This window comes from Myodes glareolus, chromosome 5, assembly GCF_982192425.1.
Source record: "Myodes glareolus chromosome 5, mMyoGla1.1, whole genome shotgun sequence".
Taxonomy (NCBI): Eukaryota; Metazoa; Chordata; class Mammalia; order Rodentia; family Cricetidae; genus Myodes; species Myodes glareolus.
Window position 1 is genome coordinate 13,272,163 of NC_142030.1, and position 23,700 is coordinate 13,295,862.

The 23,700-nt window shown below is 37.3% G+C and overlaps 1 protein-coding gene across 7 annotated transcripts in view; it reads left to right on the forward strand.

Moving 5' to 3' along the window:
- The window catches only part of Enah (ENAH actin regulator), a 103,335-nt gene that overhangs the window by 47,448 nt on the left and 32,187 nt on the right, over positions 1–23,700 (forward strand). For all 7 annotated transcript variants that reach the window (XM_085687608.2, XM_085687606.2, XM_085687605.2 and 4 more), the window contains exons 2-3: positions 1,547–1,712; positions 7,009–7,186. In XM_085687608.2, the coding sequence (XP_085543734.2) occupies positions 1,547–1,712; positions 7,009–7,186 (344 nt within the window). The remainder of the gene's footprint in view (positions 1–1,546; positions 1,713–7,008; positions 7,187–23,700) is intronic.

Here is a 23,700-nt window from a genome sequence, read left to right on the forward strand (position 1 = left end):
ATTTACTACAAGGCTCATGGTTTACTGGTAAGGTTCTGGTGGTCTGTCTCCTTCAGCAGCTAAATGGCATCTCCCTGACTCCACCTTCTTTTCTCCTCTATCTCTGCTTGGAATTCACATCTTTCTGTATTCTGCGCTGCCATAGGCCCAAAGCATCTTTTTTATTAACCAATGGTAATAAAACATATTCACGGCATACAGATTGGAATCCCACATCAATTGTTCCTCTTGGATGGATAGAGAGACGCATTAGTAAGGCGAGAATGTGGGGGTAACTATTTCTGAGGGTGTTTGGGGAAAACCACACAGCGTATTGTGTGAGATTTCTTGAGGCAGAAATTGGTAGACTGAACAAGTATTGTTATTGCAAATGGGATGGGGAATTTATGAACTATTTAGGAGCATCTGTATTAACCCCTCAAAAGTAGGCTTATTTCTCTAGAACAGTGGTTCTCAATCTTCCTAACACTGCAGCCCCTCCCAATACAATTCCCTATTGTTTCGTTGCTGCTTAATAATGGTAATTTTGCTACTGTTATAAATCATAATGTAAATATCTGTTATGCAGTATATTTGATATGTGACCCACACTCGGGTTGAGAACCCTTGCTCTAGAGGTTGTTAGTTTAACTGGATGAGTAGTAAACAGTGCCTGTTTTTTAATTTCTCTTTTGATGTATGATATTGAAAAAGAAGTGTGTCATAGAAAAGGTAACATTTATTTAGGTTTCCTCCCAAGAACATTAGAAAATTTGAAAGGTGAATGTATTGTTTAGTAAGAAATTGGCCTTGTCTTTATTTGTGTGTCTCAGTATCACTTAATAAGAAGTAATTTGATAGATAGGAACCAAAAATTCTGGTCTTCCATTTTTAGTATTTATCTGTGAAGAAGTGGATTTTAAATCTCGCAGAATCCTTAGACATCATCTTTTAGTCTTTTTTATTTTTAGTTTTGTGTGTGTGTGTCTCGTACTGGGTCTCAAAAATGGGTTCTCTGCATGAACAATAAGATCTCAATCTCTGAGCTCTTTCTCCAGCCCCTATAATACACTTGAAGGAAAAAAATATTCCAAGTGTAGAATATTAACTTGACTAAAGGGAATGAAAGGAATCAGTCATGTTGTTAACCATTGATTATTAGTTTTATATCTGTGTTTGGAAGAGCAGATACTCCTTTGACTGTATTTGTTAGAGACTTTGAAGTGATCTTAATGAAAAATCTAATTTTGTCCACAAGGAGAAAATAAATCTCAGACAGTCACCATCGTATAGTTAAATAATGGTTAATTTATAGTTGTATTAATAGATTTATTCAACTTGATAATAAGATATATTTAGAATAAAATACTTCTCGTATTCTTTGTATTTCTATGGATCCCAGACCCCATCCTTACTATACTCTTTTTTTGTCTTTCCCATTAGACTTCACCCATGGGGTAAGATCCACTGTTCACAACTGACTGCCAAGTTGACTAATCATGGCTCATGACTTTGTGGCATTCCTCTCATATTTTAAATATCTCATTTGAATTTTATTTTTTTACAGTGAACAGAGTATCTGTCAGGCAAGAGCTGCTGTGATGGTTTATGATGATGCCAATAAGAAGTGGGTGCCAGCTGGTGGTTCAACTGGGTTCAGCAGAGTACATATATATCACCATACAGGCAACAACACATTCAGAGTGGTGGGCAGAAAGATTCAAGACCATCAGGTAAGGGTCTGCTAAAATCCTTTACAATTTGTATTTGTGCGTGTGTGCATACTTATAAGTACAGACTTGTACATGTGGTAGCATACATGTGGAGGTTAGAGCAGAGCTCCTGGGAGTCTGTTTTCTCTTGCCGCTTTGTAGGATCTGAAGACTGATGGCCATCAAGCCTCACTGAGCACTAGAGGTGTTTTTGTTTGCTTGATTTTTTTTTTCTTCATTAGATTGTCTTCTTTGGCTATCCACATGACTAGGTTTTATAAGCTAAATTCAGGATAGACAAAGATGAAGTACAATGTAAAGAATACATTGTATGCTTATGGAACTTATTTACTTATTATTTATTTTCTGAGGCTAAAGAAAGAATTTGAATGTTTAAATGATTTCAGAATGTATTGTTAAATTCATAAGTGATTTTTTTTTTAAGTAGTAAGCATTAAGTAGTGCCAGAATAATTAGGGTTTTCTTTCTAGTTCATATCTAAGGTGACAGCTGAGCTTTTGGTAATTCCCTATTCCAAATTTTCAAGCAAGTAATTGGGTTGTTTGATTGCTTGTTATCTTGGTCCCTCTTTGATAGATGGAGGCAGAGGGAAAGGTAGATCAAGCTTCCTGGTGTTCTTTGTATACTAACAGCAGGAACTTTGACGGGTTGTAGATTTACTAAATGTTTTCCAAGATGTAATCTAACTCATGTTTAAAACCATCTTGCTACAAAGTATGGAGAAAACACACCTAAGTTCTATCTGGTACCCCGTGAGTTCTTGTTTAAAGAAAGTTAGACCCACAGTTTTCTAGTAAGATGGAATGCAAACCCACGCTGCAGTAACCCTCAGTTGGAAGTTGATTTGTCAGGTGTTAATACCTCGGGATTTTTATTTGTCATGCATGTAGCGAATGGGCGTTGAAACTTGGACTTCTGTACACAACTGGGACTCAGAGAGAGGCTGCATCTCAAAAAGTGCAAGTCCTCTTCTTCTTGTCTGAGGAGATTTTGGAGTTTCCCTGAGAAATAGAAGCTGCAGTTTGTCTTCCTTACATAGGTGATTGTACATCAATTGTACTGGAACTCCTAGGACACCTGATTAAAAATACAGTGTTTCTCTGATGAGAAAATTTCATCGTTTCTGAGTTACTTTACAGAAATTAGTTCACCTCGTATCTTACCTGCCCCCTTCCTCCTCCCTCACCTCTCCTTTTCTTTTGTTCTCCAGTTTCATTGTTGTGTTACACAGCCTCTAGACACCAAAACTCCACTCATTGCTGCCTGTCTATTGTTCAACTGCACCACCTGCTCTCTTTCTTCATCTGTCCTCCAGCAGAGTGGTCCCTTAGGTTAGACTGGTTCTCAACCTTCCTAACACTACGACATTGTGGTGACCCCCAACCACAAAATTATTTTTGTTGCTACTTCCCAATATAAACATTACTACTGTTTGGAATCATATGTAAATATCTGATATGCAGGATATCTGATATGTGCGTGACCCCTGTGAAAGGGTCATTTGACCCCCAATGGGGTCATGACCCACAGGTTGAGAACCAGAGGGTTAGTGCCGTGCCAGTATTGCCCATGATGATATAATGGAGAACAAAATGAAAACTAGAAGGTTAAAAACTAGCCGAGCTGTGATGGCTCATACCTTTAATCCCAGCACTTGGTAGGCAAAGACAGATGGAACTCTGTGAGTTTGAGGTCTGCCTGGTCTGCAGAGTAAGTTCCAGGACAGCCAGGGCTACACAGGGAAACCCTCTCTTCAAAACAAAACAAAAACCTTTCTTTTCTTTCCCAGTATATGGATGTTTTGCCTGTGTATGTGCCTGAATCACATGTGGAGACAAAACCATGGAGGATTCCTTTACTACTAGCCCTTGGGAGATAAAAGCAGTCAGATCTCTCTCTGAGTTCCAGGCCAGCAAGGGGTATATAGTGAGATCCTATCTTCAAAACAAATAAACAGGAATAAATTATTTCAATCATTTAACCTTTGAGCATGGGACAACATTGTAACTGATCTTTAAAAATAAGAAATGTAATCTGTTGTGGTGGTACATGCATAATCCCTATGGATCTTTGTGAGTTCAAGACCAGCCTGGTCTACATAGCAAATTATAGGATAGTGAGGGCTTCATAATAGAGATACCCTGTTTTGTTTTGTTTTTTTTTTTTAAAAAGCCCAAAACAAATAAACAAAAAAAGTTTAAATATTATCACTTAATGGTAACTACTTAGTGTACGACTGACCGTGGAAGCATATTGTATGCCTAAGCTGTGTGCTACAGGTAATCTCATGCAACCTGACCACAACAAAGTGAGCAGTACATGAATACTTAATTTTGTTGTTGTTGTTTTTCGAGTCATGGTTTCTGTGTGTAACAGTTCTAGTTGTCCTGGAACTAGCTCTTGTAGACCAGTCTGGCCTCGAACTCATGGAGATCTGCCTGCCTTCTGCCTCCTGAGTGCTGGGATTAAAGGCATGCGCCACCACTGCCCAGAGAATATTTACACTCTTATGACCTGCTACAGTATTAACCTTGTCTGTAAAGTCAGCTTATGACTCATTTCCCTATCTTCTCAGCAGCCTTGTTTCTTTTCTGGCCTTGCTTTTATTTATCATGACTAAAGCATTTCACTGTTCGTTTTTTCTTACAAGCTTAATATTCATACTTTTCAGAATCTAGCATCAGATAAAAGATACTTGGTATTGACCATATTTTTTTAACATTGTTGCATGTCTAATTAGTAGACTAGGCAAGAAAAAGAAAATAAAATGTTCAAGGATTTAAAAAGAAGATATGAAAAAGTTATAGGTAACATGATTTTATTTTGAGGCAAGAAACGTGGACATAAATCATTAGGATTAGCAGGATTTGTTAGAATTAATAAATCTTAGATTAGTAATAGGTCAGAATCAAGAAGTAAGTTTAATAAGTGCTCTAGGTATGTTGTCATCTGAGTTAGAAAATGAATTTAATTAATGTTGTTTGCAATGGTGTCTTAGTGACCTTTCTGACGCTGTAATAAAATATGCTGATTGAAACAGCTAAAGTCAGAAGGAACAGCAATCTGGCTGCTCACGTTGAGTTGCCTACTAGGAGCCACAGGCTGTAGATCTTCAAGGCTTGTCTCCAGTGACCCCCTTTCTCTAGACATGCTCAGCCTCCGAAAAGTTCCACAACTTTGCCAAACAGTGCCACCAGCTAGGGACCAAGTGTTCAACCATGAGCCTATGGAGAATGTTTTAAAACCAAATAACAATATTTTATCAAATACCTGAAAATTTATGGTAAGCGCTCAAGATACCAATACAGAGAACTATTGAGTGTTAATGCCAGCCTAAATAAGGAATACACTCATGAGATAGCTCTATGACATCAGTGATTAAATTGTTAGCTCCAGTACAATATTTTTTTGGGTGTTTGTTTGTTTTGTTTTCTTGTTTTTTGAGACAGGGTTTCTCTGTGTGGCCCTGGCTATCCTGGAACTCATTCTGAAATCAGACTGGCCTCAGATTTAGAGATCCACTTTCCTCTTTCTCCCGAGTGCTAGAATTTATGGTGTATGCCACCCCTGCCCAGCGTTTCCGTACAGTCTTAAATTTGGAAATTAACAATTAGAGTGTAAATAGTAGCTTTATACAGAGAACCAGAAATAGCTAAAGCAGTAATGAGGAACAGAGTAGGAGAACAAAGCTACTGGCTGAGACTTAGTAGAAAACTTCAGTAGTTAAGACACTAGAGTTGGGTAAATTTTAGATATATTTGCCAGTGGGACAAAACACCATGTAGGACAAAGGGTAAACCTGCATCTTGGTTAACAGAAGTCAGTCGGATCCTATCTTACACCATAGATTTGAGTCAATCAATTCCACTTGTCCCAGAGATGCAGATGTTAATTTCAACAGTAGTAGAGCTTCTGTAAGACAGACAGAGGTACTGTTTTCATTACTGAGATTGGGAAATACTTCTTAAACAGAACACAAAAATATTAAAAGAAAAAAGGATTGCCAATTTGAGATAGAAGAAAGTGAGTATCACTAAGTGGATAAAGTTATGGGTGGTACAAGGTATTTGTCAGACAAACATCTTTCCTTTGGGATAATTTGCGAAGAACAAGATGGCTCACTTAGGAGAGAAGGGGAACAGAGGTTTATTAATGCATGTAAGCAGGAATTCACAAAAGAATTATTTTGAAGCAAATAAAAGACACAAAGGGAGCCTATGTATAACTTAGTGGGTAAAGTCATCCTGGCAGCCTAAGTTTTATCCCTAGAACCTATATAAAGATGGAAAGAGAACTAATGCCGCACAGTTGTCATTTGGGCTCTACACATGTGCTATGACATGCAGGCCTTTTTCTGAACCCCATAATGCACACACAATATAATAAATTAATTTTTTTTCAGAAGTTGAAAATGTACTAAACCTTATTAGTGATCAGAGTAATGTAATATACACTAAAACACAAGGACACACATTCAGAGTCACCAGATCACTATAAAGACCAACATTATCAGCGGTAATGCTGCACAGTGTCTGGGGTCATACAGACTTTCATACACTACTCAGGAAGAGTAAGTGATAGGATCAGCTTAGAAAGCTGTGTGGCATTTTCTACTAAAGTTAGCTGTACAGTTGACCTAATACCACTCATGGGTGCATGTTCAGTAAGAATGTGTGCTGTATTCACCAGATGTTCAGTAGAGTGTTCATGTCATTATTTGTAGTAGCCACAAATTCTAGATTATAGAAGTGTTAGTGCAGGAATGGGCAGATTGGCAGTTTATTTACAAAGGAATGTTGTATAAAGCAGTGAAAATTAATAAACCACAGTTGCATGTACGGGTTGATGACTTTCAAATGTGAATTTGAAGAAAGAGAACAAGTACACCTCTGAACATCAATTCTATAACTGTTTTTCTCAAATCTTATAAAACTAGTTTGTAGTATTAGAGATACTCTCTTCGGATGGGAGGAGTCAAGAGGGCCCTTCACAGTTAATGTTCCAGTTTTGTGTTTGTAGTTTTCCAACAGACAAGTTAAAGTATATGTAATGAGGTACATTGCTTTCCTTTTGTTGATTTACTATTTTAAAGCAGGGCTTTCGTAACCTGTGATATCTTAAATTCCATCAGACTCATTTCTGTAGACATACTGTTACCCTAAGTAACTGTTCCAACTACTTTTGACAAAGTCTGCTAGGAACAAGTTTTATCAATAACCCACTGTCAGGGTTTGTATTGACTTGTATTATTTTCCCAGTGACTAGCCTGACTTTGTAATGAATTATTGTCTTTTAGGTCGTGATAAATTGTGCCATTCCTAAAGGACTGAAGTACAATCAAGCTACACAGACTTTCCACCAATGGCGGGATGCTAGACAGGTGTATGGTCTCAACTTTGGCAGCAAAGAGGATGCCAATGTCTTCGCAAGTGCCATGATGCATGCCTTAGAAGTGTTAAATTCACAGGAAGCAGGTAAAGTGTCTGTGCTTTCCCTGTATTCTCCAACTGAAATGCTATATATATGTAAAAGCAAACCTTTCTCGTTAGTTTTTAAGTCATATATCTATTTAAGGTAATTCCTAAGTTATTTTTTACAGAAATGTGAACTCTTCTTTATGTTGAAAGTATATTCTAGAAGCATAATCCTGTGAGTTTAGTCTAGTTACTTCTTACACCTAGGACATGAGAGCCACCAGAGAGAGATACACGGTCTTTATATTGCTCACACTAGTCTCAAGTTCTTTACATTAGGCAACCCTCTTGCCTTCTGATTACCAGATATCTGAAATATTAGTCATACCACTATGCCTGATGTTATTTGCTGTTTGTGAGAAAAAAAAAAAAACTAGGTTTCTAAAATACAGTTTTTAAGCCACTGCTGATCCTAAGGACTTAAAATTAGAATAAGGTCTACTGGATAAGAGCTTGACTATAAAGCAGTGGTTCTCAACTTTCCTAATGCTGTGACCTTTTAATACAGTTCCTCATGTTGCATACAGTGACTCCCAAACATAAAATTACTTTCGTTGTTACTTCATAACTGTAATTTTGGTACTCTTATGAATCATAATATAAATAATCTGTGTTTTCTAATGATCTTCAATGATCCTTGTGAAAGAATCTCAAAGGGTCGTGACTACAGGTTGAGAACCACTGTTCTAAAGGTTGTTTGAAGATTAGAGGCATGCCCTCAACTTACCCAAGCTATAACTGAATTCTTAGACTACATGTTGCTTAAAAAGAAGATTAGAAATAATTCACTTTTAAAAGCCCAAGTAGTTGAAACCTTCTGTCAGAGATAAACTTTTGGTTTAATGCAATAAATTTTGTAATCAGTAAATGTTAAATATGAAAAAATATGTATAATTACTCCTTCCTGTGTTATATGTTTGGTAGTGATTTTAATGATATAAATGTTGTGATTAGAATTCATGTAGTTTAATGAGTATTATAATCAAATGAAATACTGATATTTTGTTGATACAGAATTTCTAAAATCCATTACAAATGTTATATCTTATCCTGAAGATAAGTGAAGCATGAAAAGGATTAAAGCATCTGACTCCTTTGTTTTAGAAATGAGTGTTAGAGGAATAGGCATTTTGAGACCTTGCAGAAAATTTTATGCAATTGTACCTGTATCTGTTTTATATAAAGTTTTCTTTGGAGGAAATCAGTATCTGTAAGGAACATATTTTGTTCTCATATTGGAATTTTTTTTGAGGAAATGAACCATTAGAACTTATTCTGATTCATCTCTTAGTCCAAGAACAGGATAATGAAGTCTGGCCGCATGGAGCTCAATCTCAGAGTCCCTATGCTGTGTTTGTCGGCACCTTGCATTATTAGCATATATTATAGGAATAGATTTATCTTGTAGTGATTGGAAAAGGAACTAGAATCGTGATTCATTTATCTTAAATAGGTCAGTTACATAATTTGAAGAGTGTGTGCATAGCAGCTTCTATCTTCCTGTGTTTGAAACCAACTACCATTTTCATATCTCAGCCTTCAAAAGGGGGTCCAGTTAAGAACTAAATGTCACTTAGTGTTGTTCAAATTATTGTTGATACTGGTTATTGTTTTAACCAAATGGAAAATACTGTTTTTCAGTGAGTAATATTGCAGTTTGTTTTTAAAATGCAAATGATAGAGTGGGTTTTGTTCTGATCCTTATTATTTGAAATTGAGCTTAATGTGGAGAGACTCAAATTACATTCTCTTACAAAACAATAAACATTAAGAAATACTGTTTTGAATTATGTAAAGCTTTGCAAATAGGAAATTCAATGGTTTTATTTGCTGTAGAAGCATTTTGATGCATACAGTATATAGCATTATTGTTAGAGACAAGTTTGATAATACATTATCTCTTTTTCACAATTTCAGTTGTGGTAGTATAAACTGGTTGAAATTAGTTATCTCTGTCATGGACCAAATTATTGGCACTGAAGCTTTAGGTTCTATTCTGTCTTGTTCATTCTCAGAGAAAACAAAACATTAACACGGTTTTAATTTGTAGATAGCATCATTTATTTATTTAGGAAATTATTTTACCATAAATACCAATTTCTGAGCCTCTGAGTTCAAGGACAGCCAAAGCCATACAGAGAAGCCCTGTCTTGAAAAACCAAATAAATAAATACATACATCACAATTTCTGAATTTTGATGGCACTAATTGTCCATGAAGTGAAAGAATGGGAAGAAATAAATATTAAGAATCTGGTGTGTCACACCTTTAATCCCAGCACTTGGGACACAGAGGAAGGTGGATCTCTGGGAGTTCAAGGACAGCCAGGGCTACAGATAGCCCCTGTCTCAAGGGATGTGGAGTGGCCTTCCTTGGGAAGGGATGTGATTTCTTGTGCAGATTCTCACAACAAAATAGAAATGTCTTCTACCTTGTGGTGTGCGGGCCCCTCCCATCCACCTAAAGCAAACATACCAAACAATACTGTTAGCAGCCTGACCTTATCTTCCCTTGCCAAAGCTCTTTGCTTTGGGTTCACAGCCAAAAAAAAAAAAAAAAAATCATCTGTTGAAATCATCTGCTGTCTTTCTGTTAACCCAAGCTGTTGGAAAAGCTTGACTTTCATACTCCTATGTAAACAGTAGCCCAGTGCATTTGACTGGATGCAAAAGAACAAACTTGCCCATGAAGGCAGAACAATTTTACGCACCAGTCTACCTGTTTCTTAATTTTTTTGTCTTTGCTATTTTCATATATAATTACTTTGATCACACTAATTGCCATTTCTTTCTTATTCTTTATACTGTGTTGCCATTTCCCTTCCTCCCTTCCTTCCATTGTGCTTGGAATTGAACTGAGCCCAAGGCCTTGTATATGCTAGGCAAGCATTCTACCACTGAGCTGCATCCTCAGCCTGTTTTACCACTTTGTAAAGCCATATTCCATATTTACTGTCACTGTTTATATTTGTGTAGGTGCTAACGTGAGAATCAAACATTTCTGTTGTCAGTTAACCTTTCTTAGAGATTCTCAGACTTTAAGGGCATGAGTGTCTTTATTCAAACAATTTTTTGTTGTTATTGTTTAGTTTTTTTGAGACAGGGTCTCTCTTTGTAACACTGTAGACCAACAATTTTTTTTTTCCCTGAGGCTCAGTACAAATGGATCAAATGTCGGGGGAGTAAGAGAGCTTCTCTAATTAATGTGGGGTTAGCTCACAGCTACTGAGGTACTACATGGCTTTCCAGAGCATTTTTTAGTAGTGTGCTCTCTCTTGCACTTGCTTGTCTTCCCTCCTGCCCGTCCTCCCTTCCTCTCTACCCCTCTCCCCCCTCCCTCTTCCTCTCCTTGACTGTCCTGGAAGACCTCTGTAGACAAGGCTAGCCTCAAACTCACAGAGATCTGACTGACTCTGCCTCTGCCTCTGGGATTAAAGGCGTGTGCCACCACCATGTACCTGGCCACAGTACTGTCGGTTTTTGTCCAAGCCAATGATTCTACACTTCTCCCCTTTGCTGTCATCCTTCAAAGCCCTCTAAATCCTCATATTTTTTAATTAAGAAAAGAAATGCTGTGTTCTTTGAACTAGTCATTCTAATCTTCATGAACTACCCTCGTGTATATGTTTAATATTTTCAGTATTTTATAAGAAGGTGGGTGGCAAGAATGTTTTCCTTTATTTTGTTTTTAACATGGTGTGCAATTATCTGATATACAGGGAAGTACAGGAGGTGCTAAATACAGTGAGTTATATTTGGAATTTTAAAAAAAAGGAATCACATGTTCTTAGATTTTTTTCCAAGGAACTGAATTAATGTTCTTACTTTTATACCAAATGCCACAGTGTAACTTTTCTTTTGACCAATAAAAGTTGCCTCAGTTTAAATAAATATACAGATCAACAGTTTGTTTTATTTCTGTATTAGCTTATCAAGTATATTAATAGACTTCTGTAGATAATAGCAATAGATTATATATGCTATAATGTCAATCCTAGTGATGATAGTTGGCCTAGTTAAATTTGCACAGCCTTGTTGCATTTTTGTAAATGGTTTAAATCATTTGGAAATAGGAAATGTGCCTTTAAATCTATTTTTTTCAAAATAAAATGTTATGCCAGTTAGATTAATGTTTTTGTTCAACCATGATTATACATAACTTACCAAAAGAAAAACCTCAAAATTCTTTACTACTAACGAAAAGACGGTTTGTTTTTTAATTGTTGTGAATGAGAACATAGCCAGAGCTAGCCTTCTTGTGGTTGAAGTTTTTAGCAGATTTATAATAAATTTTGAGATTCTAATAATTTTTTAAACGTGAACCTGGCCTAATATTACTTCCTATATAAGCATTGGCATTATTCTCAGCATTATGTAATATCTTTATGATATACTTGGAATTGATTGGATTTTTAAAATTTCAGAATATTTTCAGAAATTCTTGGTTTTTTGTTTTTCTTATTTGAAGCAGGGTCTCTGTGTAACCCTGACTGTCCTGGAACTCTCTATGCAAACCACACTGACCCTCAACTGATGGAGATCCTCTTGCCTTTTTTTTCCAAGTGCTAAGATTAAAGTCATGTTGCTGATATGAATAAGAGCAACCCTAAGTTTATAATCTCAAAACTGTGCTGTGCTGATGGCCACCGAGAACAACATGAATACGATAAAGTCCATTCCTTTCCTTCTTGGATTTCATACCTGGCCTAGAGCTAGCTAGAAAAGCCAGAATGTTGGGAAAGTTTAAAGTAAAGTCTTTGGATTGCCAAAGAAAATTCTAGGATCAGAGCAAACTTTACCAACAGGTGTTTGGGCTTCCTCAGTGAGAGAGTATTCTGCATGGACTTGTCATGGGAGGTGTGTGACAATTGGGAAACAGCAGACCATGTGGTTGGAACATGAGAACCGAAGTGGTCTGGGGCATAGGAAAACCCTAACAGATAAGGTTAGAAAGGTTGGAAGGGGGCTGTGGTGTCTTGAGGATCATGTTATTGTTTGCCCTAAGGCGGATAGTCAGGCCGTGCTGTGGTGTGGTACAAAAGTGGTGAAGTGGTGAACATGGAAGAAAGATTTGGAAAGGAACACAGTGAAGCGGAGGCCATCAGCATCTATTGAGTGCATACTCTCTCTACCATGCTGCCATTGTAGCTTCTGCTTACGTCCTTCGTCTAGTAATTACAGCATTCCTGAACTGGACTTGACTGCTTACTTACTTTGTTTCTGATCTTAATCTGTGATAAGCTTTACTGGTGAGTTTAGTGATATTACTGTATTAAAAATAGGATTTGGGCTGAAGGTCACTAGCCTGGCCCTAGGACCTAAAGCCAGACAGTGGCATTTGTTTCTAGCTCTTATTTTAAAATTCAACCTCTTCTCGCTGTGATGTAGCAAGGAGTAAATGACGTCTCCATATGATATCCAGGCATGTCAGTTTGGAGCACTGGTGAAGTTGGTGCCCTGACCCAGAGGTAGAAAGAATGGGAAGCGGCTTTAGGAAGATGATTATTAAGTGGATAACAAAGTTAGTTTTGGGCATCCTCTATTTAGGGAACTTTATTAACACAGCTCTAATGGAATCATATACATTTGGGCCTGGGGAGGATTCCCATGCTAATTTTGGATGGTGCTTTTGCTCTCCATTCTTAGATTTCCTGAAGTAATCTTTCTGGGGAGGTAACATTTGCTTCTGGGATGGCATCTCAAATCCTCCAGCAGTTGCAAGTTCATGTCTCCTTGTTTATTCATCTTCCATTTTTATGGTAGTGCCGGGTTAGTGTGTCTAGTGTCCTTCCCAGTTTCCAGGTAAGCACATGTGCAACCAAGGAGACGGCTGGATTTTCTAGTGGCTGATTTTCTTCTTTTTACTGTGATTTTTCTGCCTTTCAATTTAAAACCTCTAAGACATTTTCTTTTAACATCTGAAAAAAAAAAAGCCAGTTTAGTTTGAGAAAGAAATCAGAAATTTTTTTCTTACTTTTTGTCTTGTGTTTCTTAGTAAAGTTCTAAGATATTTAATGTGACTTAGTGGAAAAACTTGAATTTGGAATTTAGTTTCTAGTCTTGTCTCATCTGCAGTGAGGCCTAGGCAGGTCCCACGCTCTAGAGAGGTTTCCTCATTTACAGATCATGAGAATGGTTTAGTCAGTGGTCATGGGAATTAGATGACACAGGGACCATTGGCATTCTTAAAGTATAAAATGTTAATTTTGGGGGTTAATTTAAGAAAATGTCATGCGGAATAACTTATTTTGAGAATAAAAAGTGCACTTTGTTAGATTTACTCCAGCTTCTTTTCTTTTCCTCTCCCCTGTGAAAGCTGTTATTGTCTGTAGGAAAGTCAGTCACCCGTTGTTTGAGTGTGCCTATATATGCAAAGCGGAATTAACAAAGAGCCAAGTTCCCAGTGTTCAACTCCTAAAACCAGACATGACTGTGATAATGCAAGAGAGAAAGTCAGACCTAAGGACAAACAATATTCTGACACTAACCTTGGGCCTGGGCATATATACCCCAAACGTGCACACATGAAAATAGCAAAAGGAAATAAAATTAGAGAACCAATGTTAGAATTAGTTTAGCATTTTTCATAATACATGTGAATGTTCATTTTTATTGGAGATGCATAATTCTGGACTGAATATTACTGATTGATTTTCAGTGACCTGTGAAAGAACAAAGACTAATTATACATACAACGATTTTGGACAGAGTCACATACTTATTATTCAGTAACAAAATACTGAGTTAAAGACATTTGTTAAAATAATGAGCGATAGCTCAGCAATTAAGAGCACTTGCAGAGGACTAGGATATGGTACCCAGTGGTACCCAGTGGTACCCAGTGTTACCCAGCCTCCACACGACAGCTCACAGCCATCTGTTAATTCCAGTTTCGGGTGCTCTGATGTCCTCTTCTGGTCTCCAAAGGCACTAAATGACATGGTTCACAGACAAAGCATGCCGCACATTACCCATACACGTAAAAGAAAAACATGAATCTTTTTTGAGAGATAATGTCTAGCTTTTGAAAAAGAATAGGAACTAATGAGTCACTTTTACTTTCTGGGCCTCACCTCTTTTGTATTATACCTCAAAGCCTAGATTTTCATCTCAGTGTGATTAGATTTTTCAATCAGAAAACAATTTGACTGACTAATTTCTCAGTTTCCCCAAAAGAGAATAATTAGGTGTCTTCACCTACATTGGATGCATTAGGCCTAAAAGGCTGTTTTCTGTGTGTTTCCCTTTCTCCCTCCCCTTTAGCATCTTTTCTTGGTCTTCTCATCATTTTCCAACAAGAAGTAATTGAAGTTGTGGACTAGAATTGGGATAAGGTTTCTGGTTTTCAAGGACTAGTTAAATGTCAGTGTTCCCATTTGTTCAGTTCAGCTTTATCTTTTAGCGTTTGTGTTAACGTATATTTGAAATAATTTCATATCTGGTTCGTCTTAGTCATTAAAAGAGAAATTGAGTGGATAATTAATAAAAGTTAACCCATTTTACAGACTGTCATCACCATGAGTAACTGCTACCTAGATTGCTCTGTTTGTTGGCTTCTTACTATGGTTTTTTGTTTGTTTGTTTGTTTGTTTTGCTAAAACAGAAGTAGAATCGGGACTCTGAGTTTAAAACCCTCACTTAGGGATTCAGTAAATGTGACTTACAGACACTTGAGTAGTTCCTGTCTAAATCTCTACAAAGTGCTTCCCTAAAAAGAAGCTCCCTTTATTATACATCAATGAAAACAACATACTATAGTGTATTGAATATAAAGAGAATAGTCTCGTTGTCTTCTGTGAAGCCAAATATCAGAAGACTTTGTTTTAGCCCATTTTTTTCTGTAATAAAATACCGAAGAGCATCTGCATTGTAAGAAAAGTTTATTAGCCGACAGTTCAGTGCATTTTGGGGGTATATAACACAGACTTCTTGTGAAGGCCTCATAACGGGTGACATCATGGTGGTAGTCATACACATACTTTTGCCAGACTAGAAGGCAGCAGGGACAGATTTCTTAGAAGAACCCTCCTGTGGTCAAGCATGGTGGCGCTCGGCTTTAATCCCAGCACTCAGGAGGCAGGTGGATCTCTGAGTTCAAGGCTAACCTGGTCTACAAATTAAATTCCAGGATAGCCAGGGGTACACAGAGAAACCGTATCTGTTGAATACACACAGAAAAGAAGGAAGGAAGGAGGAAGGGAGGGAGGGAAGAAAAGGAAAAGTCTTTGTGTGACTGATCCAGCTCCCTTCTGAGGGCAGCACTCCCAGTAGCTTCCCTCAAGACTGTACCTCACTGATTGAATCCTCCAACAAATCCATCTGGGAGACGGACCACAACAGGGCTTATAAAAACATAGCTCTGTGTTGTTCAAGTCACAATATACATTCTTTATTTCACTATGTTACTATTCTAAATGTAACAGCTTTCATATTCTAAATGAATAAACTTGAAGCAATTTAATGTTAAAAATCTTAGTGGAACTGGGTGGTGGTGAAACACTTTTAATCTCAATTCTTGGGAGGCTGAGGCAGGTGGGTCTCTGTGAGTTCCAGGATAGCTGGGGCTACACACACAAACTCTATCTCAAAAAACAATAGTGAATAGAACCTAGTAAACAAGATTTCCACGATCTTCTGTAGTTTTTAAGAGAATACAAGTCCTGAGACACACAGGCCTTGAGAAATGTAAACCAGGGCAGAGCGTTTTTTTTTTCCTAAAGCACCCCCCCAAGCAATCACGCAAAAACTTACATTAATTACACAAGTTCAGCCTATAGCTCAGGCATATTACTAACTAGCTCTTACAGCTTAAATTAACCGATTTCTATTAATCTACATTTTGCCACATGGCATGTGGCTTTACCTGTCACCTAGTGCATCTTATTCTTCTGGTAGCTGGCTCACATCTCCCCTGACACTGCCATTTGTTTTTGAGATGGTTTCTCTGCAGCCCTGGCTGTCTTGACTGGAACTCACTCTGTAGACCATGCTGGCCTCTAATTCAGAGATCTGCCTGCCTCCCAAGTTCTGAGACTAAAGGCATGTATCACCACAGCCTGACTGACTTTACTCCCCCCTCCACAGTTATATTACTTGAGTTCTTTTTATGTATGTAAACTATAATAAACCTTACCATTATAATAAATTTAAAAATAGTTGCTTCAGTGTTAATGAACATCAGTACTTAGGAAAGCTACTTTAGTTTGAGTATAACTTGTCTAATTTTTATTTTTAGAACTTCTTATATTCATTCTTTAACAGTTTCATACCTGTACACAATGTATTTTATACATATTTGACCCCAGTTCTCTCTTTGCGTGCCCTCAGTAGGCTGTCCAGTCAGCAATCCCTCTCTAACCTTCATGTCCTTTTTAAATTATTGAGTCCTGTTAGTGCTTCCTACTGGAATGTTGTCTGATCAGGTTGCCTTGACCTTGTGCGAGTAACCATAGCTGTGGGAGAAAGTCCTAGCCACGACAGGTCTAGACCGTTGCTGTTCAGAGCCCCCTTCCCCAACCTCTCTCTTAGAGTCTTCCTGACCCACTCTTCGTGAAGTCTCCTGAATTCATGTCTGATTTTTAGGGAGCACCAAGATAGTCTTTGGTTATGGAACTTGTTCTGTTCCCAAGAGGCATCATGAAAACAAAGAGGCAGATCCTACTTTTGTGGTGAATCTGGAATTCATAGCCTTTAAAGTTAGTCTAATCTGAAGTTTGCTGTCCTGCAGTCAGCCTTGCATCCTTGTTTCTCTGCGTAGACATCAAGTTGTCTTCACACTTGCCTCTCACTAAGCTTTGGTGACCTGCAGGGAATCATCTCATTATTTGGATACTTTTCCTCCACAGGCACAATAATTTGCACATACTTGTTTTACCTGTATTTGCAATTTTTGTTAGTTTTGTTCATGAATTAGAGAGACATTTTACTGAATGCCATTCGATCAATTTGTTATCTCTATAGGATACAAAGGACAAACAGGCTTGAACTGGATAGCCTCTGTCTTCTACACTGATAGAAGAAATAACTAGGAACCAATTCTAATGTGATTTAATTGCAGCATAGAATGGCAACCAAATCTCTCCCACGGATTTTGCTTTTTAATTTTGAAAAAATTTTTCACACATCTATATAGGTGTAGTTTCAGAGACCAGCTTTGACAAAAATACCATCTATGGGGGTCAGAAAACATAGTAAAGAGGATGAAGACGCAAGTAAAGTTAAAACAGAAACAAAGGATAGTACGTGTGAATCCTGAAATCCTAGAGTTTAATTTTTTTGTACAGTTTTATACCTCTACACAAAATGGGGAAGAAGGCAACAAAAGACTTATTTAACATGATACAAAGGACAGTTAATTGCTTCAATACCTTGAGATACCAAGTCATTAGCATTCTGTTGTTTAGGCAGTGAACCCACCCTAGACCAAATATTCTGAAGGCAGCCACTCCCAAGGCCAAACTTTCTGTTTCAAAAGGAGTACTGACCATTTGTCAGAGTGGGGTGGATCTACCTGTATGGGGCGTCTTAAAATCAAAAGACCCAAGTAACCACACCCTAGGTCAGGACGTGTGTGTGTGTGTGTGTGTGTGTGTGTGTGTGTGTGTGTGTGTGTGTGTAGCCATGGTTGTTATCAACAATTTTAAGCAACCACAAACTCTGACCTTCAGACAAAGTGGCAATAGGCTCATTTTTGGGCCTCCACAGTGTAGCGGTGCCAGCTTGCTCATGTCCATATACACGTTCGTGTGTTGTCTCTGAGTTAATACCATATATTCTTGTTTTAATAATCTAGATCAGATAGATATATCTAACCAATATTTTAAATAAAAGCCTCATCGGACAGACTTTTTGTATTCCTATTTAGATACTGTGCTATATGATACTGGAATAATAAAGGAACAATGAATTATTGAACACTGTTGATCTTATTTGTCTTTACTAGAGAAAACAATTCTTGGTTAGAAATATCTGGAAGGCAGTGTAAATACTGTACAAAATGGTTCTTAGGAAATAGGTTTGGGAAATAAATTTAGCATGTTACTTGTATAAAGTTACTAAAAATGATTCTTCTGAGGTAGACTTGTTATTTCTTTGAATGTAATTCCTAAGATGATTCACAAGGAAAAAACAGATACATTGTGTTTTCTGAAATATTGTCAGGACTTTTGTTTTGTTTTTGCTTTTTTGGAGGCAGGTTCTGTCTCAGGGTTTCTGTTGCTGTGATAAAACCATAACTAAGCAACTTGGGGAGAAAAGGGTTTATTTGACTTACACTTCCATATCTATTGAAGGAAGTCAGGATAATAGCTCAAACAGGGCAGGAACTTGGATTAAGTTATATAGGAATCTTTAGTGTTTGAGCCAGTCTTATTATGTAACCTTGCTTGGGCTAGAACTCACTAAGTAGACCAGACTAACCTCTACCTCACAGAGATCTGCCAGCCCCTGCCTTCCAAGCACATCTCCACAGCTAGTGGGTCTGTACTTTTCTATGTATATAAAGAGTATTTTAAGGAGAATTTTCCTAGATTTTTTTAAGTATTTCTGATCTTGTATGTTTCTTTTTTTTTTAAATATTTATTTATTTATTATGTATACAATATTTTGTGTGTGTGTCTGCAGACCAGAAGAGGGCACCAGACCTCATTACAGATGGTTGTGAGCCGCCATGTGGTTGCTGGGAATTGAACTCAGGAACTTTGGAAGAGCAGGCAATGCTCTTAACCACTGAGCCATCTCTCCAGCCCTCTTGTATGTTTCTCTTACTCCTTTATTGTAAAGTACATAATATTTCATTAATTCTTGTTTATTCTTTTTATGTCTGAATTATTTAGATGTAGATACATAGTACAGCTAACATGTAGTATACCTTCTTGTTTAAAAGTTGAAAACAATTGTAAAAATATGTTTTAATTGTACCAATTGTCTACATACCGAAGTATATAATAGTTGCAAGCAGTAGGAAGATAAATGCGGTTTTAGGTCCTAAATCTGGGACAAGTGGCTAGCGGAGGTGACTGTTTAATATCTCAAGGCAGACCTGGCTACCAGGTTCTCTTAACATCCCTCAGTTCCTACCTGTTACAGAGTATGGCTGGCATACATGACTCATCCTCTACCCTAAACTTCTTGGGTCCAGGAGTTTTGCCCTTCTTTATATAATCCAGCCACTTGGTTACCTACCCACTGCTCTCCTGGCTCTCCCTTTTCCCTCTGCACTCTGTCATTGCACTGCTCAGGGTCACGTTCTGACTCCCCAAATGTCCACATCTGGACTCCCCAAATGTCCTTGCTCTGGCTATGCTTTCCCCTTTATCTACAGTATACCTCCTTCTCCATTCCTAGGAGGAGTCATATTCTTCCTTCTTCATTTCTTTTCGTCATTGAATGATTTTATGCTTTCTTTGAACGTCTTCAAGTCTAGTGAGGCAGTCAGTTTATTTAAGCAGACAGTATAAAGTAATAATCCAGCAATTACATGAGAAAGTAGAGAACCCTTAGATCCTGCTTATGGATATTAGACTTTTATAATGAGTGTTGATAGATGAAGAAAGCATTTCTGCCACTTTACATCTTATTTTTTGTAGGATGGATAATGGAAGGCTAAAGTTAATGTAGAAATTGTCAGTGAGGAAAGTAAAATGATAGATGGAATATCGGTATTTAGAATGCTTTACTAGGTTTATTATATAGCTTTCTCAAGCAAAATAATTGATTAACATTTTTGGAGTTTTAAAAAAATATTTTATGCTCATTGGTGCTTTGCCTCCATGTATGTTTTTGTGAGTGTGTCAAATCTCCTGAAACTGGAGTTACAGACGTTGTGAAGTGCCATGTGGGTACTAGGAGTTAAACCTGGTTTCTCTGGAAGAATAGCCTTAACCATTGAACTATTTTTCCATCCCCTTGTTTATGGATTTTTTAAATTTATTTATTATGTATATAGTGTTCTGGGCACCAGATCTCATTATAGATTATGGTGTGAACCATCATGAGGTTCCTGGGAATTGAACTCAGGACCTCCGGAACAGCAGTCAGTTCTTCTAACCTCTGAGCCATCTCTCCAGCCCTGTTTATGGATTTTTAAGAACAGGAATGTTGCTCTACTGAATTAAATTTCTCTCTTTAATTTTTATATTTGACAATAAATGGTGGTGTGGTAGATGGGTGAATTTGTTTTGTTTTCGAATATACTAATGTTTCGTATAAATAACAGACTCTTGGTTTGAAATGGCACGACACTAAAAACATTAAATAGGACATTGTTTTGCTATTTTAGACTGAATACAACTGTGTAGCTAACTTTAAATCTTATTGCCTGAGATTCCAGAGTGCTGACATTTTAGGTCTTGCTCAAGTATCCTGTTTCTGATTTTTGAGTTGGAATTTTAGGCAGGCCATTAAACCCCACCTCAATCAGTGATTGATTCTGAAGACTTAAACTTCAGTCCCCACACTTGGGAGGCAAAATTCATTGAACCATCTTCTCAGCCCTAATATAACATATTTTTTAAAACACATTAAAATAAAGGTACATTGTTATAATTACACTTGAGAGATAGTGGTATTTGGATTGTCAATATTTGTGTTTGGGCGTAGGTTAGTTACAGATAAGCATGTTAGTCTGTAACATAGGAAGATAAGAGGATCCTGTGGGATTGGTTCTTTCCTTCAGGCAGGCTTGCATGGTTGGGTGACAGGCACCTTTACTATCTTCCTAGCCCCGTGTAAACAGTTTTTAAATGTTATTTCAAAAATACATATTAAAACTTTGTATTTAGGGCTGGAGAGATAGCTCAGAGGTTAAGAGCATTGCCTGCTCTTCCAAAGGTCCTGAGTTCAATTCCCAGCAACCACATGGTGGCTCACAACCATCTGTAATGAGGTCTGGTGCCCTCTTCTGGCCTGCAGGCATACACACAGACAGAATATTGTATGCATAATAAATAAATAAATAAATATTTTTAAAGAACTTTGTATTTAATTCTATATAATAAGTCTCATGGTGGAAGCAGTTTGTTTTAAACTTACTAAAACTTTTACAGTAAAGTTGCGTGTAGTTTTGAATTTCAAAAATCAATTTCAAACTCTTGTTATTTAGATATTTTGCTGTCCTATGTTATTTTTTGATAGAGGCTTCTGAGTAAGCAACTTATTTGAAATATAGTGAATTAGTGTACAGAGAGAAAGAAGGGCACAGGCAGTATAGGGTTCCCGTGGAAAAGGAGCCAGCTGACCTGTGTAACTAGGACAGTCCTGAATTTTGATGAGCTGTTCTGAATGGTGTATATATATTCAGAGGTTTGGGGGCTTTTTAATTTTTTTCATTTATGTGTGTGTGTAAGTGTCTATACATTTGTGCATAGTTGCCCACGGAGGCCCACAGAAGGTGTCAGGTCCCTTGGAGCTGGACTTACAGGCAGTTGTATACTTCTTGATGCGGGTTTTAGGAACCAAACCTGGGTCCTCTGGAAGAGCAGCCAGTGTTTGTAACCGTGGAGCCTTTTCTTCAACCCTATATTCAGAGTTCTGACTTAAGGAATGTCTTTGGAAGCTGTGCTCTCCAGTAAGACCCTGTCTCAAAAAACATTTTCTTTGTTTCAATTCTTTTTTTTTTTTTCAAAAAAAGATTTATTTATTTATTTTGTTTACAGTGTTCTGTCTGCATGTGTGCCTACAGGCCAGAAGAGGGTACCAGATTTCATTACAGATGGTTGTGAGCCACCATGTGCTTGCTGGGAATTGAACTCAGGACCTCTGGAAGAACAATCAGTGCTCTTAACCTCTGAGCCATCTCTCCAGCCCTTTTATTTCAATTCTTGCTGAAAAGTAGGCAAATTTGATTTTTCATAAATGCATATGCACACTTTGGAGTTAGCGTAGCATATGTATTATAAAACAAAAATAAAAAAATGTAAATTATGGGAAAGGGAACAGAAGTGTTACTGTTTCTGTTTCTTCCTTCTCTGAGTATGTGCTAACCTTCTCAACACTGAATATACTTCTAAGCAATCAGTCATCAAACAAGAACAATGTCAGTGAATATAGGAGGGGAAATTAGGAGGCTTCACGGACAGGCTTTGGAATTCGTTAATAAGAGTAAAAGGGAAGAGGTGTCAGAAGTTCTGTATTTCTATTGCAATCGAATAGATAATACTGGTTGAAAGTTAACAGATGCTGCAGTAATAAACTAAACATGCTACCACTGCAAATGTGTTGTCTTCTCTGAGTGTATACTTGACACCTTGAAGTGACAATGGGCTGAAAGGCGTGAAAGGTCCTGATCTATGCTTAGGGAGAAAAACCCATGAAATGAATGAAGAGGCACAGCTTAGTGTTTAGAACATCAGGATATGACAAGATGGATAAATTATAGGCCCCAGAGCATCTAGTTGAGTTGACTCCTAAAGTTTCTTCAACTAGAAACTAGAAACAGTCTGTAGTTCCTTGGTTAAAAATAAAGGAAAAATAAAAATAAAATCATGGTGGATGGAGGGGCCTGTACAGTGTATATATAAATGATCTGCAATTTATCTATTGTTTGTAGTCATTTTTCTTCTTTTTTGAAAAGTAAATGATAAAAAAGTACATTTGAAGCTGTAAGTTGAAGGATTATTACCTTCTGGTAGCAAAGGAGAGTAAGCTAAATACACACACACACACACACACACACTACTCTAGATTAAATAGATGAGTGAGAGATGTAGATGATGTTGGGTTTTTTCATATGTGGTTATAACTACACAGTGCTCCATTTCTTGAGATAGATGATTTTCTTTTATTAAACCTTTTTGTTTCAAAACAAAATTTGAAATAATACTGTGAAAGTGTTTTAAGAATGCAATATTAGCCTAGTAGGGATGACACACATCATTAGTCCCAGCACTCAGTAAACAAGAGGCAGGTGGATCTCTGTGAGTTTGCAGCCAGCCTAATCTACAAAGCAAGTTCCAGGACTGTTAGGGCCTACACAGAGAAGCTCTGTTTTGAAAAGCAAAAAAACAACCATAAAGTCTCCATTGTTTTTCATGTCTCTGAATAGTGCCCACAATCTGGAATTTGGTGACTTTAAGGGTTTTAAATTTTTTAAAGTTAAAGTATAAATTACGTCATTTTCCTCCTTTTCATTCCTCCAAGCATTCAAACCCCCCATCCCCATTCCCTTTCAAATGCATGGCTTTTTTTCTTTAATTAATATTTATTTATTTATTTATTTATTTATTTATTTATTTATTTATTTATTCCTTTTAAAACATGGTCTCTTTAATATAGCCCTGACAGTCCTGGAACTCGCTTTGTAGACCAGGCTGACTTAGAATTTACAGAGATCCTCCTGCCTCTGCCTCCTGAGTGTGAGGATTAAAGGTGTGTGTCACCACATAAATATATAAATACAACTTGAATAGTCTGTTTTAGGGATTTACCTCCCTCCCTCCATTATATTCTTCACTTTCGAACAAACTTTCGCCTTTGCTTTCACTTCCTCTGTGTCAGGAAGGGCTGTGTGAATTCCAC